The sequence below is a fragment of the Dasypus novemcinctus genome, chromosome 5, assembly GCF_030445035.2.
Source record: "Dasypus novemcinctus isolate mDasNov1 chromosome 5, mDasNov1.1.hap2, whole genome shotgun sequence".
NCBI classification, from domain to species: Eukaryota; Metazoa; Chordata; class Mammalia; order Cingulata; family Dasypodidae; genus Dasypus; species Dasypus novemcinctus.
Window position 1 is genome coordinate 77348784 of NC_080677.1, and position 26544 is coordinate 77375327.

General features: G+C 37.6%; 1 protein-coding gene across 9 annotated transcripts in view; it reads right to left on the reverse strand.

Annotated features, from left to right (window-relative positions):
* Nucleotides 1-26544, reverse strand: part of CCDC146 (coiled-coil domain containing 146) — a 314795-nt gene that overhangs the window by 145106 nt on the left and 143145 nt on the right. For 8 of the 9 annotated variants that reach the window (XM_058297955.2, XM_058297963.2, XM_058297965.2 and 5 more), the window contains one exon: nt 9545-9711. In XM_058297955.2, coding sequence (XP_058153938.1) covers nt 9545-9700 — 156 coding nt within the window. In that variant the 5' untranslated portion in view covers nt 9701-9711. Of the gene's footprint in view, nt 1-9544; nt 9712-14074; nt 14178-26544 lie in introns of those variants that run through there. The other variant, XM_058297956.2, reaches the window with a different exon arrangement.

Here is a 26544-nt window from a genome sequence, read left to right on the forward strand (position 1 = left end):
CTCAAAGCACTAAAGAAAAACATGGGCAAACAACTAAAGGAGGGAAGCAGATGTGGCTCAACTGACAGAGCATCTGTCTACCATATGGAGGGTCCAGGGTTCAATCCTCAGGGCCTTCTGACCCATGTGGTGAGCTGGCCCACACACAGTGCTACCGCACGCAAGGAATGCCATGCCACGCAGGGGCACCCCTGCGTATGGGTGCCCCACACTCAAGGTGTGTGCCCCACAAGGAGAGCCACCCTGCATGAAAAAAGTGCAGCCCTCCCAGGAGTGGTGCTGCACACACAGAGAGCTGATGCAGCAAAATGATGCAACTAAAAAAGAGATGCATTTTCTCAGTGCATCCTGATAATGCAAGTGGACACAGAAGAACACAGAGCAAATGGACACAGAGAGCAGACAATAGGGGGAAGGGGAGAGAAATAAATAAAAATAAATCTTAAAAAAAAAACTAATGGAAATCAGGAAAATGGTAGATGAACACAAAGAGAATATCTATAGGAAGATGGGAATTATGAAAAAGAGTCAAATAGCAGTAAAGACCACAGTGACAAATTAAAAATTCCTTACAGGGCTTCAACAGCAGATTGATGTTGATAGAAGAAAGAATAAGTGAACTTGAAGATAAGACAATTGAAATTATCTAGTCTCAGGAGCAGAAAGGAAAACTGAAGAAAAGTAAACAGAGCCTAGAGACCTATGGGCTACCATTAAGCATACCAATATATGCACTGTGGGAGTCCCAGAAGGAGATGAAAAAAAGAAAGGGACAGAAGGAATATTCAAAGAAATAATGGCTGAAAACACCCAATATTTAATGAAAAACATGAATATATACATCCAAGTTGCTCAACAAACTCCAAAACAGAATAAACCCAAATAAAACCATGCCATGCCATATTATAAACAAACTGTCAAATGCCAAGATAAAGAGAGAATTCTGAAAACCACAAGAGAGGAGAAATGTGTTATGTACGAGGGAGCCTCAATAGCAGTAAGTGCCAATTTCTAATCAGAAATCATGGAGGCCAGAAGGAGACATATTTAAAAATTACCATCCAAGAATTCTATGTCTGGCAAAACATTCTTTGAAAAATGAGGGAGTGATTAAGGCATTCCCAGATAAACAAAAGCTAAGAAAGTTTATCACCATAGAACAACCCCACAAGAAATGCTAAAGGGGGACTTCCAAAAGGATGGCATTGGAGTAGCTAGGCAGGGCTCAACCTTCTCACAAAAACAACAGAGGAAGGGCAAAAAGCTATCCAAGGGAGCTGCTTTGGGGATCTGCAGACCAGGAGAGTGGTGTGCATCATCCAGGAGGGAAAGGGACAGAGAGACAAGGACACCAAACAAGCACAGTGAGTTGTCCCTGCAGCTAGGAATGGCATACATCCCCATTCTCAAGGGCAAGAGCCTTGGAAATACCCCTGGCTCACTGCAGCCAACTGAGTGAGGAAAGAAGGTTCTCTTTCCTGGGAGGAAGAGCAGTCTGATGGAGGGTGAAGAGTGGCTTCTCTTCATGAGTTTGGCTGGCTGAGCACACTTCAATTCTTGGCTTGAGGTTGAAAGAGACTCATCTATGGGGAAGCTGAAGGTGAGGGACTGGCACCCAGCAAAATTAGAGAGAGAGAAGTGTAAGGGGCAGGGGGACAATAGCTGGGTAGAACAGAAGGAAAATAAAAAGAAAATTATGTTCATAAGCTAACCCATTCCTGTGCCTGTAAACCTATTTATGAGGGAACTTTTGGTTAGATTAATTTTGATTAGATCACTTCAGTTAAAAGGCCTTTGATTAGACTGTGAGATTGAGGGTAGTTCCTAATCCTTTTACTGGCATCTTATATAAACTGAGGGCTGAAAGCACAGAAAGAGAGGTGACATTTTAACATGCCATGTGACAGGGGACTCCAGGTTGTCTATAGCTGAAGAGACTGAGAGAAAGGCCAGAGGCTGAAATTAGCAGAGCAGCCTGAAATTGAAGAGATGAGGCCTGGAAAGAGACAAGTCATATATGTGATCACCCACAGCTAGAACTTGGGGAGGAAGTAAGCCTGGAGGAGAAGGCAGAGAGAGGCAGCCATTTTTCTTTGCCTTGTGGCAGAAGTCCAGGATTACCAGCAGCTGACCTTTGTTGAGACAACATCTCTGATGATGTCTTGATTTGGGAATTTCTACAGCCTCAATACTATAAGCTTTTACCCTAATAAATTCCCATTATAAAAGCAAACCCAGGGAAGCAAAGTAGCTCAAATGGTTGAGTGCCTGCTTCCCATGTACGAATTCCTGGATTCAATCCCTGGTACCTCCTAAAAAAAAACAACTGAACCCATTTCTGGTATTTTGCATTGACAGCTTTTAGTATACTAAGATGGGGAGAAGGGGAAATTCTAGTAATGGATGGTGGTAAGGGTGCTGCAAAATTGTGAATGTGATTAATCCCACAAAATGGTATGTTTGGGAGGGGTTGGGATGGGATGATTTATGTTGTAGATATGTTTCCACAACTTAAAAAAATAGAAAGATAAACCAAAGGGATAATGACAATTAAATGCAATACACAATACTAGATGGAATGTAAGAATGGAAGAGAAAAGGCTCAAAAGTACATTATTGAGACATAAGAATATATTGGAAATAGAATAAAAGCTTTAAATCAATGTTAAGTTTCTTGAAGTTGATAAATGTGCTTAAGGTAATTAGATAAACGAATATCCTTGTTCATGGGAAATGTGCATGGAAGCATTATGTGTTCGAGGATTATGATGTGTACAATCTGCTCTCAAATGTTCAGAAAATAGACAAACCGAATAAATAGGTAAATGGGTGAGTAAATAGAGAGAGCATAGATAGATAGATAGATAGATAGATAGATAGATAGATAGATAGATAGATAGATAGATATTTAAAAGGTGGCAAAAATATTAAAATGTTAAAATTGGGGGATATGGGTACATAGCGTGTGGTATGCTGGAGTCTGTATATGGGCTTTGTATTATTTTTGCAACTGTCCTGTTTATTTATTATTGTTGCAATCTGTTCAATAAGTTTAAAAATAAAAGTTCAAAACAACATAAATCACATCATAAAAAAAGAAAGACATTGGGGCAAGATCAAATTTTCAATAGGACAAGAAAAGTCTGTGGAGTACCAAGCCTCATAGTGAGCTAGAAACGGCAGGGCTGGGGAACAGATGTATTGACCCAGCATTAGTCCAAACAGTCCATTGATGCAAGTCCTGTGGCTTAGTTAATAGGAACCACTTTGAACAATGATCCCAAAACGTAAATTAATACAGTGTAGATCCTGCCCTGCTAGGTTTCATTGCTTAATGTAATCATAATATCAGTGGATAATTCTAAATATTCTATGCAAAATGTTGTGGAAAGAAGGTATTAAGATACCTTTTAATGACTGAGTGGCAGGTACAGCCTACAAATGCTTCAAGTGTTGAGAGGTTAGAGAAACTATTGTAAGCTAGATGCTGAAGCAGCTTCCCTAAGAAAATGGAGCTTGAGTTGGGTTCTGAACTAAAGTTAGGAATAGATGCAGGATAGCAAAGTTTGTACTGTGAAAGTATTTATTCTGATCTTTTAGTTTGAATGGTATAGTCTTTTAAAAGGCACAGCAGGTTGTGTGCCCATACAGGTTAATGTACAGTCATGATCAACATCATGCATTTAGGATATCTGCCAGTTTCCTTAGGCATTTGAGTTTATTACATTTGAATAGGGGAGAGTCTCTGTTGCATGGAACAGCAGGAACAACAAAGCATGAGAGTCAAAGTGAATGATTAGGGGAAGTGGACTTGGCCCAGTGGTTAGGGCATCCGTCTACCACACGGGAGGTCCATGGTTCAAACCCTGGGCCTCCTTGACCCACGTGGAGCTGGCCCATGCGCAGTGCTGACACACTCAAGGAGTGCCCTGCCATGCAGGGGTGTCCCCCGCGTAGGAGAGTCACATGCGCAAGGAGTACGCCCCACAAGGAGAGCCGCCCAGCGTGAAAAAAGTCCAGCCTGCCCAGGAGTGGCGCTGCACACATGGAGAGCTGACACAGCAAGATGATGCAACAAAAAGAAACAGATTCCCGATGCCGCTGATAAGGATAGACGCGGTCACAGAAGAACACAAAGCGAATGGACACAGAGAGCAGACAACTTGGGGGGATGGCGCAAGGAGTACGCCCCACAAGGAGAGCCGCCCAGCGTGAAAAAAGTCCAGCCTGCCCAGGAGTGGCGCTGCACACATGGAGAGCTGACACAGCAAGATGATGCAACAAAAAGAAACAGATTCCCGATGCCGCTGATAAGGATAGACGCGGTCACAGAAGAACACAAAGCGAATGGACACAGAGAGCAGACAACTTGGGGGGATGGGGGAGGGGAGAGAAATAAAAAAGTAAAAAATTAAAAAACAAAACAAAGTGAATGATTAGGTTACAAAGGTAGTTTGGGTTCAAATTGTAGAGGACTATGACTGCCATGCTGAACACAATCTGCAAGTGATATTAGATGATAGTATGGCATCCATGTTTTGCAACTCTGTAGTGCTGGGTCAGTTGTGCAACTAGCATTAATAACAATAAATGCTGCAGGCAACTTTGGTTTACATGTAATGCCAAGTATCTGGATCTTTGGAATTGGATTCCTGACAACTTTCTTTCAGTTTTCATCTGAACTCTTGCTATTCTATGGCTACAGTCACTGCTTAGTCAGCTGAAGAAGAGCAACTTTATATAAAGTAGGTTATAAAAACTCATAAGGCCTATAAATCTTAGAGAAATGTTAAAAGCATTAGTAAATAAAGCTATCAGGCCAATTGGGAACAATATCTTAGTGGATAAAAATGATAGGGGGTCACTAAAATTCTGCAAAATTTTGCTGGCTTGAGGAACAGTTCTCATACTGTAAAACTACAGACATCAGCACTACTTAAAAGGTTAGGAAAGTCTGTTCTTTGAAGCTATAATTCAAGACTCATTTTTATCAGGGGCTGACCATATCCAATCATTAATAACTATAATTTGGGCATGCATATGTATTAAGAGATTCATAAAATATTTAATAAATTTTTATATCAAAAATCACTTATGTACCAGGAGTTGTCCTAAATTCTCATTTAACTTTACAAAACATACCTTTTGTACTTTATCTTTGGCTAAAAAATTTAAATATAATTTTTATCATTAGCAGAAATTTTGGTTGAAATAAATAATTAAGCTCTAGCTTAGCCTAATTTTGATTTGACAGAAACTATTAAGGGTAGTGGTATAGAAGTACAAATCCTATTGCAAATTTGGACATATGATGGGTTTTTAGCAGAAATAGAGAATGCTGATCACTTTAAAAAAACTAAGACTAGAGGTATGAACTCATGATCTTAAATACATAAAGATAGATATAGAAATAGACACAAATGTGTGTGGACAAATACATTCATGAATCTATGTCACAGCTCTCTTCACTGAGAAGACCTGGTGCAATACACCAGAAGTAATGGCAATACTCAACACTCAGATCTTAGTTTCCAAACATCACCCTCTACTAAAAGGAACCAAAGATCCTTTGAGAAATGGTTAATTCCATTACAGTAGAGAAAATACAAAGATGAGACTGGAACATCATCTTGTGTCAGAAAGTAAGGAAGTACCCAAAGTGTCATGGGGGCATGTCAAAAGGACAAAGGAATCTCCTTGAAAGGACTTCTACTGACTAAATCTCAGAAAATTAAAGCATCAGAATGAATAAACAGGTCCCGTAGGGCCGGGGAGGCACCAGCTGCTGTGCAGGGAGGAGGCTAAGGCTGTGGCTTGAGGGAGGCCTTGGTCCCTCTGCACCTGTGTCTGGCAGAACCGGTATGAGATGAAGACAGAATCCTTCCCCACCGCCCTGGTAATCAAGAGTTTTGGCCTGACTTTTGAGTGCACCCAGAGATGGTGAGGAGCCAGATGAACAGCACAGACCATGGCACTGAAATAAGGAACTTAGTGACTGGGCCTGTGACCACCCCCAGTGCAATGGTCTGCAGGTCCAGTTGGGGATGATGTGTTTTATTGGCAAACCACAATTATGGGGCCTAATGACAGCTCATATCAAGGTGGTGTATTCTTCTTGACAATTCATTTTCCTACAGATTAGCCCTTCAAACCACCTGAAGTTGAATTTACAAGAATTTATTCAAATTTTAACAATAATGACAGAATTTGTCTCAATATTCTAAGATCTCAGTGGTCTCCTGCTTTAACTATTTCTAAAGTTCTTTCATCCATTTGTTCACTGCTATGTGAACTGAACCCAGATGACCCCTTAGTGCCAGTAATTGCACGGATTTATATAACAGACAGAGATAAGTACAACAGAATATCTCGGGAATGGACTCAGAAGTATGCTGTGTGATGCTACCTTAAAGTCAGAATAACCTGCATTTTAGCTGGAATAAACTTCAAACTACTGTCCCTTTTTTGATTTTTTTGCCCGGCTACTCCTACAACAACAAACCTCATCTTTTTACATTTTTATTTTTTTATTTATCTCCCTCCATTCATTCACATGCTTATCTGAGAAGACTTAAGTTCTTCCAGTTTTGGACAACAACTGCTTTTAGAAATGGTAAAGTAGTTATAAGAGAACAGTTGCCCAAGATCAGAATTTTAAAAAAAAAATTTTTTTAAAAATACACAAGTTCCTTGTGTATTATGTGGCCAGTGTCTTCATTCTAACTTGGTTATGAGACTAAAACCATTCCTCACTGCTCTAACATGCTGAAGAAGTCATCTGAGGGGGAGGGAGATGGATGTTAAGTTGTCACATCAAAAGAAGCAGCATTACTCTGTAGCAGCATATACTTGATGCTCATAACTGATGAGGCTGGACAATTGGTATTGAATTTATAGCATCAACAGAACAGAAAATGTGGTGTATTTTATGCATGTCAATAAAGAAATGACCTGTTCTTGTTTTACGGAGAATGGAAATTGGAAGTAAAACACCCTTTGTATTCCAAAATACGGTCTCAAACATTTTGTAATTTTCATTTAAACCGTTAGGAAGCTTGGAGCTATTAGTTAATCTATCTTCCAAAACATTGTTTAATATAACACTGAATAAATGAAGCAAGTTGTCAATGGATGAGTGATCAACTAATAGGTCTGCTGGTGATTGATTTATTTTTCTTCAATAAAGTTGCACAAACCAAAAATAAATGAATAAAGAGAATAAAGGATTATAACCCATTGAATAAAATAGAACCCATGTGTCCACATTGATATAACTAACAAATAAATAAAAATGAAGAGAAAACTTTTCCTTTCAGTAGGAAGCCATATGTTAAAGAGTAGTAGAATTAGAAAATCACCATTTGCAATCATGATAATAATAAAAAATGATTAGGCAAGAATCACCAATGTATGCAAAACTAGTAAGAAAAGTTTTAAAAGTAATAACATATTTGCATAGTCTCAAGTTATCTTTCCATAAGATGCTCATTAATTACAAAGGGAAAAATAACTTACAGAAGAAAAATGTGGGAGTTAGCACTTTAACCAAGTAATCAAGTTTAACAACACTAATAATGTGAGAAGTTGATGGCATATCTCCTGATATCGTGTACATGAGAAAACCTTATGTTTGTAATATTCCTGCCAAAAATACATAACCCAAATCTACAAATAAGAAAATCAAATCCAAACTGAGGGAGAGTCTATAAAATAACTGGCCTACATGCTTCAAAAGCATCAGTGTCATGGAAAACAAGGAAATAAAGCAATACTGAGAACCTGTTTCAGATTAAAGAAAACTAAGGTGATGAAAATATGAAGGTAATACAAGATCAGGAACTTTCTCTTGCTACAAAGGACAGTATTGAGACATTTGGCAAAATCTGAGTAAAGTCTGTAGACTAGAGAATAGTATTGTACCAATGTTAATTTCTGAGATAATTGCATTATGATTATATATGAGAATGAAATTTTTGGAAAACACACATGGAAGCGTTTGTGTATGCAGGGGCATCATGTCAGCACAGAGAGAGAGAGAGATTGAGGGTCAACCAAAGGAGAAATAAAAGAGTAAAGCATATGTAGCAAAATATTAACACTTGGGGAACTCGGCTGAAGGGTATATGGGAATTTTAGTACTATTTTTGCAACTTTTTATATGTCTAAAATTATCTCAAAATAAAAAGTTAAAAGAAAAAAACAAGAGTATAGACAAAATGTAATTTAATAATTTAGCGCCTATACACATACACAAAACACATACCCTTTTAAAAATTACTTTTTTTTTTTTAAAGATTTCTTTCTTTTTTGTTTTCTATTCCAATTTGTCATAGCTTTTTGCTTTTTGGTTTGGAATAAACTCTGTTTCTGCTTTAAGAATTTTTAACCTTATTTTATTATGATGATTTATGGAATTTGTTAGATGATTTACTGATATATTCACATAAAGTGAATAGTCTGGAAATTCAAATTTGTTACAAGCCATTGTCTAAAGTACAGCTCTCAAGCATGACAGGGTAAAAGATGCATATGAGGTGAGTTATTGTTAAGAAATATATACAGCAATGTCCAAAGTTTACATCTTGCTTTTTAAAAATCAGACAATGATAAATATGGAATTTATCATTATGGTGGTTTGGAGTTATGTACCCCAGAAAAACATGTTCTTAAACTTAATGCATTCCTGTGGGTGTGAGCTCTTAAACAGGACCTTTTGATGAGGTTTCTTAAGTTAGGGTGTGACCTGGCTGAATCAAGATTGGTCTTATTACTATTACTAAAGGCCTTATAGGGAAGGTGAGAGAGAGCAAGAGAGCGAGAGAGAGAGAACGAATGAACCAGAAGCTGAAAGTTAACAGGAGAAGGGCAAGGCCAGGAGAGGCTGCCATTTGCATTACCATGTGACAAAGGAGCCAAGGACCAAGGACCAAGCAGCTAGGCCCAGAATGCCATAGTCTTCTAGGTGAAAATATTGTCTTGATAACACCTTGATTTTGGACTTCTAGAGTCAAAACCACAAGCCAATAAATCCCTGTTGTTGAAGTCAACCCGTTGCATGGTATTTACTTGAGCAGCCAAGGAAACTAATACAATCACATTCTACCTTTTGCTTCTCTGTTGACGGGAAAGAACAAATTTTAGTGCTCCATTGTGTTATCTTTAGTGGTAAATATATATTCTTTCTATCATTACTTGACAAAATCCTCATTTTATGTAAGTATATGTAGTATATACAATAATGAAAGAAATACTCTTATTTTACTTCATTTACCAGCATATGAAATGTATGTAACCTGATGTACATATTCAAATATTTATATTATAAAGTATCAGAAGCTACATTAGTACATTGGTCCAGCATTAAGGGGCAAGCCCTTTGAAGAGAAGGTAGGGAAACTTTTTGTTTTTAAAGTATTTCAAACTGTACATATTGTCTACAGAATATAGGTAATAAGCTATTTTGATAACAATATTAGCTTCATTTGATATTTTAAGCAGATGATAATGCAGGTCTTACTATAGTAATATATAAAGAGAAACATACCTCATGCAGGAAAAGGAAAGCTGGAGTTGTAGATAATTCAACAAACCGCTCATCTCGAATGTTAGTTGTGGGTGCTATAGCATAAATAGGTTCTTCTTGATCCTTTTCATCTTTTTCTTCTTCTTCTGGTTCTGTGTCTGTGGTACTGTCTTCCATTTTTCACAGTTCTAAAATAAAATTGTTCCACACTCAGCTATTTTGGAGTTCTTCATTCATAAAGTAAAATTAAAGGAAAAAAATAAAAGCAAGCAAAACTCAACTGGTATAGCCATTTTGGAATGAAACTGTGAGTCAGGAAAGCTAGCTACTCTACACTATCTTCAATTTTCTGCCACAGCCATAAATGATACATGTACTTGTTTCACTTCTCCTTATGTAAAAATGCTTCCTTGCTGGTGGTGTATACTTCATGAGGCACAAAATGTCTGGATGTCTTTATGTGATGTTAATAGCCATTGATCACACATGGACAAAAAACACATTTAATGCACATCTTTCTTAATATGCATAAGACAGTTTTTTTTTTAAGAACAGAACCTATTATATTTGGTGAGCAGTGACAATTTATTGTTTAAATCTTCAGGAAACTAGAAATGGGTTAGCAATATATGTAGGTGTGTTTACCTTAATAAGCTAAAATACGTAAGTTCAACCATTTCATGGATGTCAAATGCTAATGTAGGGAAGCAGATGTGGCTCAACTGATAGTGTCTGCCTACCATATGTAGGGCCCAGATTCTATCACCAGGGCCTCTTGACCTGTGTTGTGAGCTGGCCCACGTGCAGTGCTTCCACACACAAGGAGTGCTGTGCCATGCAGGAGTGCTCCTGCATAGGGGAGCCCCACGCACAAGGAGTGGGCTGAGCGAGGAGAGCCGCCCTGAGTGAAAAAAGTGCAGGCAGCCCAGGAGTGGCGCCGCACACACTGAGAGATGACGCAGCAAGATGATGCACAAAAAAGAGATGCAGTTTCCCAGTGCTGCCTGATGATACAAGTGAACGCAGAAGAACACACAGTGAATGGACACAGAGAGCAGACAATGGGGGGAAGGGGAGAGAAATAAATAAAATAAAATCTTAAAAAAAATGCTAATGTATATCCCAGAAAAATACTTCCTTCAGAACATTAGACAATATCATATTTTAACATTTTAATTAAATATTTCAAACATAAAAATAGAGGAATAGTATAATGAACCCTCAAATACCCATTAACCTACTTCAACAAACATGAAATCATGAGCAATTTTATTTTGTATATAACCCTTCTAATTCCCCCTTTTCACTTATTTTGAAGCAAATCCTAGATAGAACATTTCATCTATAGATATTTCAACCCATATTTCTAAAAGATAAGGTCTCTGAAAAAATATAACTACAATACACTTTACATAAAAACAAAAATAGTTCATTAATATCGTCATATACCAATCAATATTTACATTTCCCTCATTATCTCATAACTTTTGTTTTTCAGTTTTGTTTGAATCAAGATAGCAATAAGGTCCATGTATTCTAATTGGATGAACTGTTCATAAGCTTCTTTTGGTCTGCAGATTTTCCCTTTAAACCTTTTTTCCATTAACTATTTTTACACATTTATTGAAGTAAATTGATGTAAAATACACTGTACATATATAAATGTACAATTTGGTAAGTTTTAATACAGTGTATACCCATGAAACCCCTGCACAGTCAAAAGAGTGAACATATCCATCACCCCCAGAAGTTTTCTCCTGCTCTTTTGTAATTCCTCTCTTCATTTCCCTCCCATTCTCCAAGCAACCACTGAGCTGCTTTCTGTCACTACAGATTAGAATGCATGTACTCTGTTTTTGTTTGTCTACTTTTACTTGGTAATTTTTTAGATTCATCCACGTTTCATGTATATTAATAATTTGTTTCCACTGTGTGAATATACCACAATTTGTCTGTTCACGTGCTAATGGATGTTTGGTTTGTTTCCAGTTTTGGACTATTGCAGATAAAGATGGGTAAACCTTCATGTACAAGTCTTTATATGGACACATGCTTTCATTTTTCTTGAGAAAAAACCTAGAAAAGGAATGGCCAGGTCATACAGTAGATGTATGTTTAATTTTCTAAGACACTGCAAAACTATTTTTCCAAGTATAATAGTTGTAGCATTTTACATTCCTACCAGCAATGTACGAAGGTTTCAGTTGCTCCTCATCCTCTCTCACTTGTTCTTGTCAGTTTTTCTTTAAAATTTCCCTAATTATTTCAAACTCTTTTGTTTCCAGTTTTATTTGTTCAAATCAAGATAGAAATAAGGTCCATGCATTGTAGTTGGCTGATCTATCCCTTAAGCTTCTTTTAGTCTGTCAGTTCCTTCTCCAAATTTTTTTTTATCATGAAATCTACTTGCTGAATTTGTCCTGTAGAACTTCCAACTATGTAGACTTTGATGATTTCATCTCTGTCATATTTTTAAATGTATTTCTTCCTCCCCAGTATTTCCCACAAATTGGCAATTATATTTAGAGGTTTACTCAGGTTTATCTATTTTTTTGGTCAAAATACTTCACAGGTAGTGTTCAGTAGGCACATAAATATCTAACTGTCTCTCTTTAGCTGATGTTAATCCATTAGAGGTTGTAAATGGTGATTCTAATTCTATCCTTTTATATTCATTTAACAACTGAAATACCTAAAGACTAACCTCCTCAACTGTTTGGTTACTCTGAGATACAATTTGTGTAACAAAGGCAGGATAGATGCTTGCTTCTTTCCTTTTATTGAGCAGGTTTTAAAGTAATGAGTTCGTTTTCTAGAATCTTCCAAAGAAGAAAAATGAATTTACTTTTTACCTTCTTCCCCTTTCTTTCTTACCCTCCTCTCCTTTCCTTCTTTCTTTTTTTTTTTTTTAAAGAGTTATTTATTTATTTAATTTCCCCCCTCCCCTGGTTGTCTGTTCTTGGTGTCTATTTGCTGCGTCTTGTTTCTTTGTCCGCTTCTGTTGTCATCAGAGGCACGGGAAGTGTGGGCGGCGCCATTCCTGGGCAGGCTGCTCTTTCTTTTCACGCTGGGCGGGCTCTCCTCATGGGCGCACTCCTTGCGCGGGGCTCCCCCACGCGGGGGACACCCTTGCCTGGCACGGCACTCCTTGCGTGCATCAGCGCTGTGCATGGCCAGCTGCACACGGGTCAAGGAGGCCCGGGGTTTGAACCGCGCTCCTCCCATATGGTAGACGGACGCCCTAACCACTGGGCCAAAGTCCGTTTCCCTCCTTTCCTTCTTTCTTTCCTCCCTCCCTTTCTGCTTTCCTCTCTCTTTTTGTATATCATCATAATCTCATGATCTGAAACATATTTAATGTGCTTAGATCTACTGCAGTTATCTTTACTGAATCTCAAGTTGTCCCATCTTTGGCAATTGTGATCCTCTTTGGGTTGGGATACTGAAGCCATTTGATACAACTTTAGTAGTTCTTCATATGCTTACTTTCTAAAATGGCAAGATAGTCTAGTCTTATCTTGTACATTTCCTCCTAGGCCTGGAAAAGGCCTTTTCTTCAAGAGGTTCCTGGTTCTTTTTACTGGGAAATAGTAATTAAAGGCCATGATTGGGGTCATGGGATGCTCATTGCTACTGGTCAGTATTTCCAGCCATGTTCAGTAGATTTAGCTAATATACAAACAGAAACACTATAAAATGCATCATAAATTCATATTGATTTGTCCAGGTCTAATTCAGGACAACAGGCTTTATTTAACATCATTTATCTTACATCGATAACTCTTTTCTCTCACACCAAAAATGCCAGTTTTCATTTGCTTTAAGTCATGATACACAAATAATACCTAAGAATAAAAATATCAACACCATTACCAATTATTAGATTACTGAAATTAAAGACTTATTTTTAAAGTTTTTTTTATATATATAATTAAGGTATGTCTCACTAGGCATATATAATCAAATCACCCTCTTTTAAAGTCTCTTGGAATAGTTCCTCTATTTGTGGTTTTGTCACCAACTTGATACACAGCTAAATTTATTTTTGCTTTGTTTTTTAGGGCTTGTTTATTTATTTTTAATAATTTTGATGGTTAGGCTTATGTGTTAACTTGGCCAGGTAATAGTGCCCAGTTGTTTGTTCAAATAAGCACTGGCCAAATTGTACTGTGAGGACATTTTGTGGACTTAAATCATCAGTGAGGTGATTACATCTATGGCTGGTTACATCTACAATCAAATGAGGAAACTGCCATCAGCAATGAGAGATGTCTCATCTAAACAGTTGAAGGCCTTAAAAGAAGTGATTTTAGCAGTCAAAAGAGAGAATTTGTTATCTCTACTTCTGAGAGCCAGCTTCTCCTGGGAAACTTTTGAGGACCTGCACTGGAGTTCATGGCTTTAGCCTGCGCTATGGAATTTGGACTTGTGCATCCCTGTGGTCATGTGAGACAATTTCATAAAATCTCCTAGAATATGTACATATATCTCCTGTTGGCTCTGTTTCCCTAGAGAATTCCAACTAATACAATAATTATGTAAAATACTTACTGTGGTGGCTTGGAATTATGTACCCCAGAAAAAACATGTTCTTAGCCTTAATCTTTTCTTGTGGGTGTGAATCCATTGAAAATAGGAGGCTACTTAGATGAGGTTATTTCAGTTAAGATGTGGCCCAGCAGGATGGGTCTTAATTCTATTACTGGAGACTGCATAGAGAAGAGCATAGAAAGAGAAGTCAAGGGAAACAGCCAGAAGTTGTAACTCAGCACAAACTGGATGTGAAAGAAGACACTACCATGTGCATTGTCATGTCATGAAAAGCCAAGGACCAAGGATTATTGGCAGCCAAACCCACTTACCAGTCTTTGGTAGAAAGCATAACCTTGCTGACACCCCAATTTTGGACTTCTCCTAGCTTCAAAACCAAGAGCCAATAAATTCCCATTGTTAAAGACAACCCATTGCATGGTATTTGTTTCAGCAGCTGGGAAACTAAAACACTTTCATAGTTTCAAAGTTAAATCTATAAAGCAAGAGAGTCTTAGAGAAACAAACTTCTCTTCCTGTATTTTCTACCTATTTTTTCCTTTCCCCTGGAGATAAAATGTTCTTTTAAAGTTTATTCTTCCATTTTCTTCTTAAAACTCACAGATACAGGCACATGCATACCCCCCCTTTTAGATAAATGAACTACACTATATCTATTATATCTCCCTTGCTTTGCCTATTTTGTTACCTAATAATATATCCTGAAGAATACCGTAATAATATACAGATATTCCTTATTCCTTTTCACAGCTGCATCGCTCTCCTTTGTGTAGATGTACCATAAGTTATTCAAACAATCCTCTCATATAGATGTTTTAATTCATTAAAAGCTGCTAGGAGCAATATATCATAAATGGGTTGGCTTCTACAATGGGGTTAATTAACGTAAAAACCTACAGTTCTAAGGCCATTTAAGTGTTTAAATCAAGGTATCATCAGAGGATGCTTTTTTCCTGAGCTGTAGCTATGGGCGATCAGGTACATGGTGGCATCTACTTGTCTCTTCCTTCTCCTCTGGGTCTTGTTGCTTTCAGCTTCTGACTAAAGTGGCTTCCTCTCAACTTCTGTGTTCTGTTTATTTCAGCCTCTGGGTTCCTCTCTTTCTCTGCAACTTTTTCTGTATCTGTAGCTTTTAATTCCTCTGTTTATAAAGGACTCCAGCAAGAGAACTAAGACTCACCTTAGGTTATGCAATTTAATCAAAGGCCCTTAACTGAAGTAATTTAATTAAAATTACGTACATGCACAGGAAGGTATTAGCCCTAAGGACATGATAATATGCCTTACATTAAAAAGTATATTTTAAAGGTTCTTAGAATCTTTATAATCAAGATGGTATTGGGAAGTGGATATGGCTCAAGCAATTGGGCTCCTGCCTACCACATGGGAGGTCTCAGGTTCAGTTTCCGGTGCCTCCTGGAGAAGATGAGCAAGACAGCAAGCTGGCGTGATGGGCAGGCGCGGCAAGTTGACACAACAAGATGACACAACAAGGAGACACAAAGAGGAAAGACAATGAGAGACACAACAAAGCAGGGAGCTGAGGTAACTCAAGCAATTGAGCGCCTCTTTACCACATGGGAGGTCCCAGATTTGGTTCCCAGTGTCTCCTAAAGAGAAGATGAGCAGACACAGAGAGCACACAGGGAATGAGCACAGAGAGCAGACAGCAAGCACCAAACAACGAGGGGGCAAGGGGAAAATAAGTAAATAAAATAAATCTTTAAAAAAAGAAGATAAAATTAACTCTGAAAACTTTGGCTCAGTCAATACTCTCAAAGCAATGTACCTTTAAGTATGGTATAGCTTACCTGGGAAACAAAATATGGGTACTATGCTGAATTTGTACAAATGTCCCAGTTCACAGAAGTTTTTAACCTCTTATTTTGAAACCTCTTAAAATATTTTAAAGCAGCTAAAGCATTTTATTTAGAGAACCAACTAAAAAACACTAGATCATCCTTTTAACCCTTAGAAAAGAAAGGCAGGGCGAGTGGAAAAGTAAGAAAACACAATAGAGGCAAATAAAAAAGACTCGTGAATTAACACCTAAAACACTAATTCATCTGATTAAATAATGGAGAGGAGATATTTATTTCCTAGTTATTAAATAAGTAAATAAAATTTAACAGATAAAACATAAATATTCATGAATAACTCACATAGGATTGCAAAGTCCCTAAAAGGGAGAGGATGTGAACTAAGTTTTGGTGCAGAGAAGCAAAAGGCTAGTGAAGGAAAAGGTAAGCATTAAATAAAAGAGTTAGTCGTATCACAGAAGAACATTTAACTCTATTATTCACAGTTCCCCTAGGAGCTAAAAGATAAAGCCAAAACAGGAGACTTCACAAAGAATAATTAAGCAATAAATCTTGCAGAATAAGCCTTGTTTTGTAAAACATACCACTACTTCCTCTTCTCTAAAGCTAAACATAGGTGATCTCACTTTGTTTTGATTTTAAACTTCTAAGGAAATTTTTGTTGACAGTTACAAAGAGTATGTGCCCCCCCCCCCCAAATGCTGCAGAGAACCTCTGGGTGTTATTGAATGAGCAGGAGACAGGGATTGTGTGACCTCTTGAAGGTATAAAGGCAATGCTTGCTCCAAGCAGGAACCATGTTGTCTTTCGATATGACTTGTTACTCAACAAGCACACGTTTTGCACATTTTAGAGTAGCAGGGTTATAATATAAAGTAAAATATAATGCTGCTCTTTCAAATACCACACAGAACCTGAGCTTACTTATTTTGTAATTTAACTCTTCTAACTGCTCCAGAAAGATGATTATGTGCTCCTTTTCCTAGCAGCTCAATGTTTTAGAAGTTAGATACATGGCCATTTCTATAGTAACTAAGAGCTGGACCTTTTGGAGGAAGAACGAAGTCTGAACACTTCCATTTTTTGTTGTTGTTTCAGTTTCCTAATATGTTAAAAAATAAAGAAGTGTTAAAACGGGTTTACGAAAATTGTGGTATATTTAGAGTTGCGTGATAAGTGCATTTCAACCCTGTCAGTGTATCTGTGATTACATGTATAATCTCTTTTGGGGATAACATTAAACGTCTACAGTTAAGGCTCTTCCTGAGAGGCCTCTGGTCCATAATATGACAGCTCAGAATATTGGGCAGCCAATCTGAAAAGCAGCATATGATCACTTCACCTCTACTTACCGGAAAATATCCAATACAACCAACTTGGTATTCCTAAATGCAACAGATACAATTGTTGCACTTATTCATGTCTAGATATTTTACTCTAGGTACAGTTATACAATACTCAATATTACTATACTGAGATAAGATTAGATCTGAAACATTTTTTAAGATATAGATACAGATTTCAGGAATTGTGTTTTTAGAAAGGGGTAGGGGGAGGAGTATTGTCATACCAAATCTTAATAAATCAACCACAGCTACTTTGTTACTAAAATAAAAACAACAACAAAACCCCAAAACTTCTCTCAAAAAACAATTTTGCAAAAAACTTTCAGGCACAAAAAACGAAAACCTTTGCAGTAAGCGTTTCCTGATAAACTCTGCCTCATAATTGAAGTGTTAAAAGTACCACAGTGGTTTGGACTACCTGTAATTAAAAACACATATACACAAAAGAAAACAGAACTCTGAAAGGAAGCTCCAAATGCATATTTAGCCTTTAAAGAAAATGATCACATGCATTGGAAAGTTAAATATAAACTTAGGTGCATGTGCAACCACTGAAGAACCTGTTACGTGTCCAAGGTCATGGAGAACCTAAGGCTCTGTTAATGATCATCTCCACCTAGGAAGTCTAGGCCTAATTCCTCATTTTACTATCTCTTTGCTTTCCTTTGCTCTCTGCCACCCCACTCCAAACACAGGCCTCCCCAAAATTATTCAGTCCCTCTTCAAAGTGTCTTATGTATTTTGTTCCTTTCTTCTCAGAAGCCTACATAGTCAAAATGAGTTCTATATTACTCATTTGTGAGTGGTTATAACATTAGAGGTCAGGACGGGGAGTGCCATTTATGTGGCCGAACTGTCATAGAAACACACATGATTCTGTTTTCAACACATCCTCCTGGTGGCCCTCAACAGCCTGTAGGCACACTGCACTCCTGCCTGGTGCTCACTCACCTGTGCACCCTAAGAAATGTGCTTGCACAGCCTTTTATGATTTTAATAAAGCTCTCCATCATATTATTTCACTTAAATCTTATAACAACCATATTCCATAAGAACTATCATCTCCATTTTGCAGATGAGGAAATTGAAGGTCAGAAGTTCTAAATGATGTGCCCACTGCCACAAAGCAACAAAGGCAGCATCTGTTCAAACCCATGTCCCAGAGTCTAAACCCTGTACCCTTTTCCATTATACTCCACAGGAGTCTCTTCATGGCCTTAGGAAAGCCTTTTCCTCTTGGCCTTAAAGCTACAGACAGCCTGATGGAATTAAACTTCTGTCCCTGCAACAGTATTTAAGGCCACAGTCCATTTAGAAAGAGCAGGAAACACAGTATAAATCAATTAAAGACATTAATTCTTATAGAGCAGGGACTATTAGGAAGTCTATCAGGTGGTAAGGCTGAGTTGAGTGAAACAATGGGCTATAGAACTTGTTGCTATAGTTACAGAGCAAAAGAAAGCTTCATATACATACTACCTAGCAAGAAACACTGGTCTTATATCCGTTATAGCTTATTCATTTTGCAGGTCCAGTCAGGCTTCAGGAATTCAAAGGGTTTCAAAGAGGCTGTATCAGTTTCCTTCATACTTTTGTTACTATAAGCACTACTATTTCCAATAGAAGGGCCTGCCCCACCTGGCCCCACAAAGGAGAAACATGTCTCTCAGTGAGAAGGTGCAAGTGCACAAGCAAGAAACTGGGGGAATCTTCCCAAAACCAGTTCAAAGTAAGAATGGGGCTGAGTTTTTATAGGGGGAGTAGGAGTCGAGGATCAAGTGATGACCACATGATGCATTCCTGCCATGTTGGCAATGACTCTGGATTTTTTTTTAAAGGGTCTTGAGAGGGGGATGTGGGCAAATTTCTTAATCTTATGTTCTCTCCAGCATGCCAGACTCCTGCTTGTTGTCCTGGTTCAGAGATTTATCAATAAAAATGTATACGTATATATTGTTGAGTAAGCCCCTATGTGTAGTCACCATGACTCTGTTCTCTACTGACGGCACAAGGATATAGGCCTGAGGATACTTGCAGATTTACTAGGTTATAAGGTGCTCCTGGTGCCATTCTGTGGTTCTGCTTGGAGCTGTTATTTTACTCCTGACATTCCTAGAAGTAGAACTGGTTAGGTCTGGTTATTGTCCTTTTACCAACTAAGAACTTTTACTACTAAGACTAGGTTAATAGAAAACCATTTCAACTAGATCTAGGGAAGGTATTTGAATTTTTCAGAGCTGCTTAAGAAAAGAAAATTTAAAAAAACACATTTTCTAGCTATCAGTTCCCAAATTATTTAGTAGTGAGCAGGAGCTAAGCATTCCATATCCTGTGGGAGGTTTGGAATGCCCAAGTAGGTCTGAAGCTGACAGTCTTCCAAGAGGTCTGTAAAGCAGAGATTCTCCATGTCCGAGTACAAGCCAGAATCCTCAAGTTGCAGGCCAGTCCTCAGTTTTTCTATAGAAATGTGCATGTTTCTCAAAGTTCACAGTCCTCCGTGCTTGAACGTTTAGAAACAATACCAAAAAAGACATTTATCACATTATAATAATCATCTCTATATCTTATCTAAGTAGGGAATTGTTTTGCAAAACTGCTCCCCCATCTACCCTGTTCCCCTTCCCCACACATGGCCAGTAGGCTCTGTGGGCCTAAAAGATTTGTTTCCTTAGCAAAGGATTTCATGAGATGCCAGTTATCACTGCTCAGGAATCCAGGTTCCTCCCATCCTCCTCCTCCTCCTGGTATTTCATCTAGGGATTAATTGCTCTAATTTAGGCTACCAGGATGACAGCAAGGGGTCAGGGAAATGATTACTGTGAAGTTTGTAAGTTTAGGCTTGAATCTTATTCCGACTCTTTCTCGCATTCCCTTGGACAAGACACGCAAGCTTGTTTCCTAAACTGCAAGATGATTTACGAGTTGTGAAGATTAAATGGGACAACGCATGTGAAGTCTTAGCCCAGAACCCAGAGCCCTGTTTCTGCCTTGTTCTTTTGCTTTCATTTATAAGATGACTTAAATTATTCTGTCAGGGAACAAATAAACAGGTAGAGGTCAGTCTGGAGCTGGAACAAATATTTCAGGAATCTATAGGTTGAAAGAATGATATGGTCCTCGCCAACACTAATTTGTCCCGGAGCATTCCTTTGAGCTATAGATCATTGGCAACAGGAGAGGAATGAAAGGAAGTAACACGATGAAAGAAAAGTCCTTAAAAGATGACATGTCTATCACAGGGACAGATGCAGGACATTATGTATCAAGCCATAACCCACTGAATGGACTGGCAGAGAGTGTAAGCTACAGTGTAAACTATAATCCATGCTGTGTAGCAGTGCTCCAAATGTGTTCATCTAAAGCAATGAACATACCACACTAATGAAAGAAGGTGCTGATGTGGGAAAGGTGGGGAGTGTGGGGAGTGGTGCATATGGGAATCTCCTATTATTTTTTAAGGTAACATTTTGTATGATCTATGTACCTTTTAAAAATAAAGATATGTTTTTTTTTAAAAAAAGATTACATGCCAACTCCTAGTCAGGATCAAAGCCATCCTTAGATAACAAGTGAAGGAGGCAGAGTTCCTTCCAGTGTTTAGAAATGGCATAGACTTCTCTTTTGGTTGCATAAGTACTTTCTTTTTCTCAGATAGTTCTCAGGCTTCCCCTGTCCCTATGAAAATATCCACTTTAGTCTTCCTCTCCCAAAGTTGCATACCTTACACAATTTCTTTCCTTCTTCCACAGGCTAAGGTTCTTAAGTTAACCATAGGGTTGGAAGAATATTTATCAAGTAAGTTTCCCTACCTTTACATAGGGAGAAGAAATTAAATTTAAAAATTATTTGATTTTTTGGGTAGAAATTGGCACGCTGACTCTAAAAATTTATATGGAAAGGCAAAATAAGACTCTAGAATAACCAAAACATTTTTTTAAAAAAAGGAGAATAAATTTATAACAAAGAAACAAACATACCTACCTCACTCTGAGCTAGGGAACAAGGGGGGTCAGTGAGTAAACAAGTTGGCATGGGCCCCCAAGGCATCCTGCTCAGAGACAAGTCCTAGGAAAGGAAATGGTAAAACTTGGAGATGAACTTGGGCATTCAACATTATCAAGGGGATAATGTGACTCCTTTCCTAGATATGAATGAAAGTTCAAGAATCACCACCACCCTTACCCCTTCATGTGACAAAGTAGAGAGAACTATTGTTTTAGTAGCCTAGACTATGAAATGGGTCAGGTTAAACAGTGGGAATTTAGCATTCATATTTCTCCCAACAGTCTTTTCAAAGAAATCTAGGCTTTTCATATTAAGTATCCTCAGTTCTTTTAGACTCCACCCATTACTCAATTCCAAAGCCATTTCCACATTTTGGTATTTGCAATAGAAGCACAACACTCTCCTGGTACCAAAATGTTTTAAAATAAAATAAAACCCAGACCACATAAGCAAATACCATGCCACAGGTTGGATTAAACAATGGGAACTTATTCCCTCATGGTTTTAAGGTCAGGAAAATGTCTCTAAGGCCTCAGGCATCATCAAGGCATTGGGTGGCAACCAGTGTTCCTGGGGACCTTAGCTTATCATGTGGCAAGGCACATGGTGGTGCCTCCTGGTCTTCCCTTCTCTTCTGGGTTCACATCTTGCCTCCTGTGGCTTTCTCTCTCAGTCTGTTTCATTCTGCTCAGAAGGACTCCAGTAATGGGATTAAGACCCAGCTTATTTAAGGTGGGTGTCACCTTAACTGAAGGAGCCATATCAAAAGGTCCTCCTTACAATAGTTTCATGCCCACAGGAATGGACTGAATTTAAGAATATGTTTTTTGGGGGGTACATACAGCTCCAAACCACCGCAACTATCTAGGCAGAGAGGGCCCAAGAAAGTACACAGTGTGGGGCAAAAGAGTTATTGATACTGGCTAGGAGTATGGGTACACCCCTAACAACCCTTGAGGTTGTGACAAAAGGACATTGCCTCAGAAGCTTTTGGAACTATATGGCTGAGAGACAGACAATGATGCAGAATCTCTGAAGATGTCAGCACGGAAACCCTTGTCTGAGACCCAGTTGACTATATGTCTCAGAGGGTACCAGTGTGGTCAGACGTCAGCACTGAGCAGACTACTGTCCTAAAACCATAATGCTACTTAAATGACCCTGAACTTAGATACCACGCACAGGAGGAAGAAAGAAAAAGTGAATCATGAATTGAGTAAGTTGATTTTTTAAATAATAAAATTATTTATTTTATTAAATAATAAAATTAAGGTATAATTTATATGCAATAAACTCACCAATTTTAAGTTTACGATTTGATGAGTTTTTACAAATGTTGGCAATTGTGTAATCACTACCACAAACATTTCCATTGCTCCAGAAAGTTATATTGTATGCCTTACAGTCAATTCCTTCTCCCCACTCCCAGTATCTCATAACTATCAATAGTTTTGTGTTTTCTAGAATTTCAAGTAAATTGTACTTAGAATTTTCTACTTAGATGATCATGTTGTCTGTGAATAAAGGCAGTGTTACTTCTTTCTTTCCAATCTGGATTTCTTTTTTTTAAATGTGTTTTTGTTGTCTGATTGTACTATGTAGGACCTCCAGTACAATGCTGAATAAAAGTGGTAAGAATGCGCATTCTTGCCTTGTCCCAGATTTTAGGGAAAAACTTTCAGCCAGTTAAGTATGATATTAAGTGTAGGCTTTTCAAAAATGGCTTTAATCGGTGGAGGAAATTCCTTTCTTTTTCTAGTTCTCTGAGTTTTAAATCAGGAATGATTACTGGATTTTTTCAAATTTGAGATGACTAAACATTTTTTTGTAAGTCTGGTAATACGGTGAATCACATTGACTGATTTTTGAACATGAACCCAATCTTGCATTCCAGGATAAACCTTATTTGGTCATGGTATATTAGCCTTTTTTACATATTGCTGCATTTGATTGCTCATACTGTATTAAGGAATTTTTCATCCATGTTCAGGAGGGATATTGGTTTATATTTTCCTTTTCTAGCAATATCTTTGTATGATGTTGTTCTCAAGGTAATCCTGTCCTCATGAAATAAGATGGGAAGAGGTATCTTCCTTCAAATTCCTGGAAGTGTTTATGTAGAAACGGTATTATTTTTTCTTAAAATGTTTGACAGAATTCACCTAAGAAGCCATCTGCTTCATAGATAGGGTTAAAGGATGATTTTTAAAAAATTTTTTAATTTATAAAGAATAAAATTCACTCTTTTTTGTATAGTTCTGTGCATTTTAGCAAATGCTTGTATTTGTGTAACCACAATGCAGAATAGTCCCACTCCAGTGCATCTCAAAATAAATTCCTTCATTCCACCCCTTTGCCATCAACCATTCCCATGACAGGTAACCCCTGGTAACAAATGATCTGCTCCCCATCCTTATTATTTTGCCTTTTCTGTAATGTCATTGTAGCAGTTTGATTTGGTTATGAATTCCAAAAATAGATATTGGGTTATGTTTGTAATCCGGTCTGTAAACTGGGCATGATTCAGTTATGATTTGGGTGTTGAGTCTCCACCCATTGGTGGGTGGGGACTCACAGATAAAAGGCATGGCAAAGAACAGAGATGGGGGTTCTTAATGTTGGAGTTTTGATGCTAGAGATTGATGCTGAAGTCTTAAGCTGGAACCCCGGGGAAAGAGACAGAGCTGTTGGCCTCATAGTCTACAGCTGTCCTTGTGGAGAAAACAGGAGTTGATCCCAGAGGAACCCAGGAAACCTGAACCCTCACAGACATCAGCAGCCATCTAGCTCCAACACGTAAAAATAGACTTGGGTGAGGGAAGTAACTTATGCTTTATGGCCTGGTACCTGTTAAGTTCCTACCCCAAATAAATACCCTTTATAAAAACCAACCAATTTATGGTATTTTACATCAGTACCCCTTTGGCTGACTAATACGGTCACATAATTAGATTCCCTCAGTATGTAAACTTTTCAGAGGACGGTTTCTTTCACTTAGCATATTTTTTGAGATTTATTCATTTTTTTTGTGTTTATCAATGGTTAATTGTTTTCTTTGCTAAGTAGCATTTCATGGTATGGCGGTACTACAGTTTGTTTTCCATTCATGTTTCAGGGACATTGGGATATTTCAAGTTTTGGGGGCATTTAGTAATAAAGACACTGATAATTTGGGTTTGGCATCTGTTGATTGTCTTTCCCCTTGAAAATTGATCAGATTTTCCTATTTCTTGGTATGCTGAGTAATTGTGGATTGTATCCTGGAAATTCTGAATATCATTCTGTGAGGTTGTGGGTTCTCTTAAAATCCTATATAATTATTGATTTGTTTTGTTTTGTTTTGTTTTAACAGGTAATCAAGCCGGCTTGGCGTAGATCACAAGTGGTCACACCCTCTGCAGGCAGTGGTTTCAATGTTACTTTAGTTTTCAAAGATGTTACACTGTTTGGGTCTATATTTGCAAGCAATACTCAGGAGTTGTTCTGGAACTTTGGTAGTGTTTCTATTGTAGCTAATTTCTCAAAATTAATTTATGTATGCGTTTTTGGATTTATTCCATGTCTACACATAGTTTGGGGCTGATTCTGGCAATTGTAGTTTCAAATACAAAATTAGGGATCACCTTCTCCATCTTTCTCCTATACAAGATTTCCCTCATATTCTCTAGCTGTCATGGGTCCCCTTCCCAGTTCTTCTGACCAGAAAGATTGGGTTTTCTTAGAATTGTCTTCCATGCTGTTGCTCAGTTCCACTCAATTGGGGCTGCCTTCAGGGTCAGGGCAAGAGAAAAGAAAATGAGAATTTCTCCCATACGCTTTTCCGAGTTCATTCAGTTAGAGGAACAGTCTTTTCTTGTATTTGTATGTGACTTCACAGCCTGGCAGTAGCAGTGCAGATCTATGTTCGGAGCTAGTCTCAGGGCAGGGCTTGGAGAACAAAAATAAAACTGAAAAACAGGGAGTCCTTTACACTATTTTTCTTGCCAGAGCTCCTTTTCAGAGTCCTCTGACTAGATAGATGAGTTTCTCTAAGTGTTCTGTTGATGTGCCTGCTACACAGTTCCAATTTGACCTGACTTTGTGAAAGCCAGAAGATAGAGGAGGACATATTGATAATCCTGAATTTAAAGAACTTTCACAAAAGAGAAATTCTGTTGAATATGAGCTTTTAGTAAAAATTTACAACCCACGAGAGGAAATAAACGGACATGAGTGAGAGTAGATTTATGCAAGAAAAGAGAAATAGTAACCCCCAAATGTAATAAAATAGAATATTAACTTAGTATGTAACAAATAATTAAAAAGATAAATGAAGGCACAGAAACCAAAATAGGGCAGGCTTAAAATAAAAGAAAGAAAATATGAAACGGTACCAAACACATCTTCGACTAAGAATGAAAACATAGTCATTGGAATGAAAAATTCAATGCATATAGTAAACATTTGATTAACAAAGATTAAGAAAAAAAATTACTGAATTAGAATATAGATTTGAGGAATTTGCCCAAAATGAAATCTAGAAAGATTAAGATATAGAAAACATGTAAACGCATGCCAGAAACATGGATGATAAAATGAGAAACTAAAATATATGTCTAAGAATTCCAGAAGAAAAGGACAGAAAAAATGGGGACAAGCTGAGGAGTAACAAGAATTAAATAATTCTGATAAAGTAAGCATACTGACTTCCTAGCAGGAAAGTAAAACTAAATAATAATACCAATTCTCTACAAATTCTTCTAGAAAATAAAAGAGGAGGGAATACTTCTCCAATCATTTTACAAAGCAGCATTATCCTGAGACCTAAAACAGAAAAATAAATAAGGAGAAAATAAAATCCCTCATGCAAATAAAATGCAAATCCCCCAACAAAATACTAGCAAGTCAAATCCAGTAATTTTTAGAAAGAATATAACCTGACCAAATGGAGTTTCTTCAGGGAATACAAGGTTGATCCCACATTTGAAAATCAGTCACTATAATACACCATATCAATAGATTAAAGAAAACCATATGATCAGTTCCATAGACATAAAAAAATGACAAAATGCAACACTCAGTCAGGATAAAAAGTCTAAGCAAAATAAGAATTAAACATCCTCAACCTGATAAAGGGTATCTCTGTCAAGTAAAGAGTGAACTTCATACTTACAGGTGAAAGACTCAATAAGATTAAGATAAGAATTTCTGTTTTTATCACTCCAAGTCAACATTGCAGAGGAAGTCTTAGCCAGTACAATAAGAGGAAAAAGAAATACAAGCTACACAGATTACAGAGGAAGATATAAAATTGTCTCTA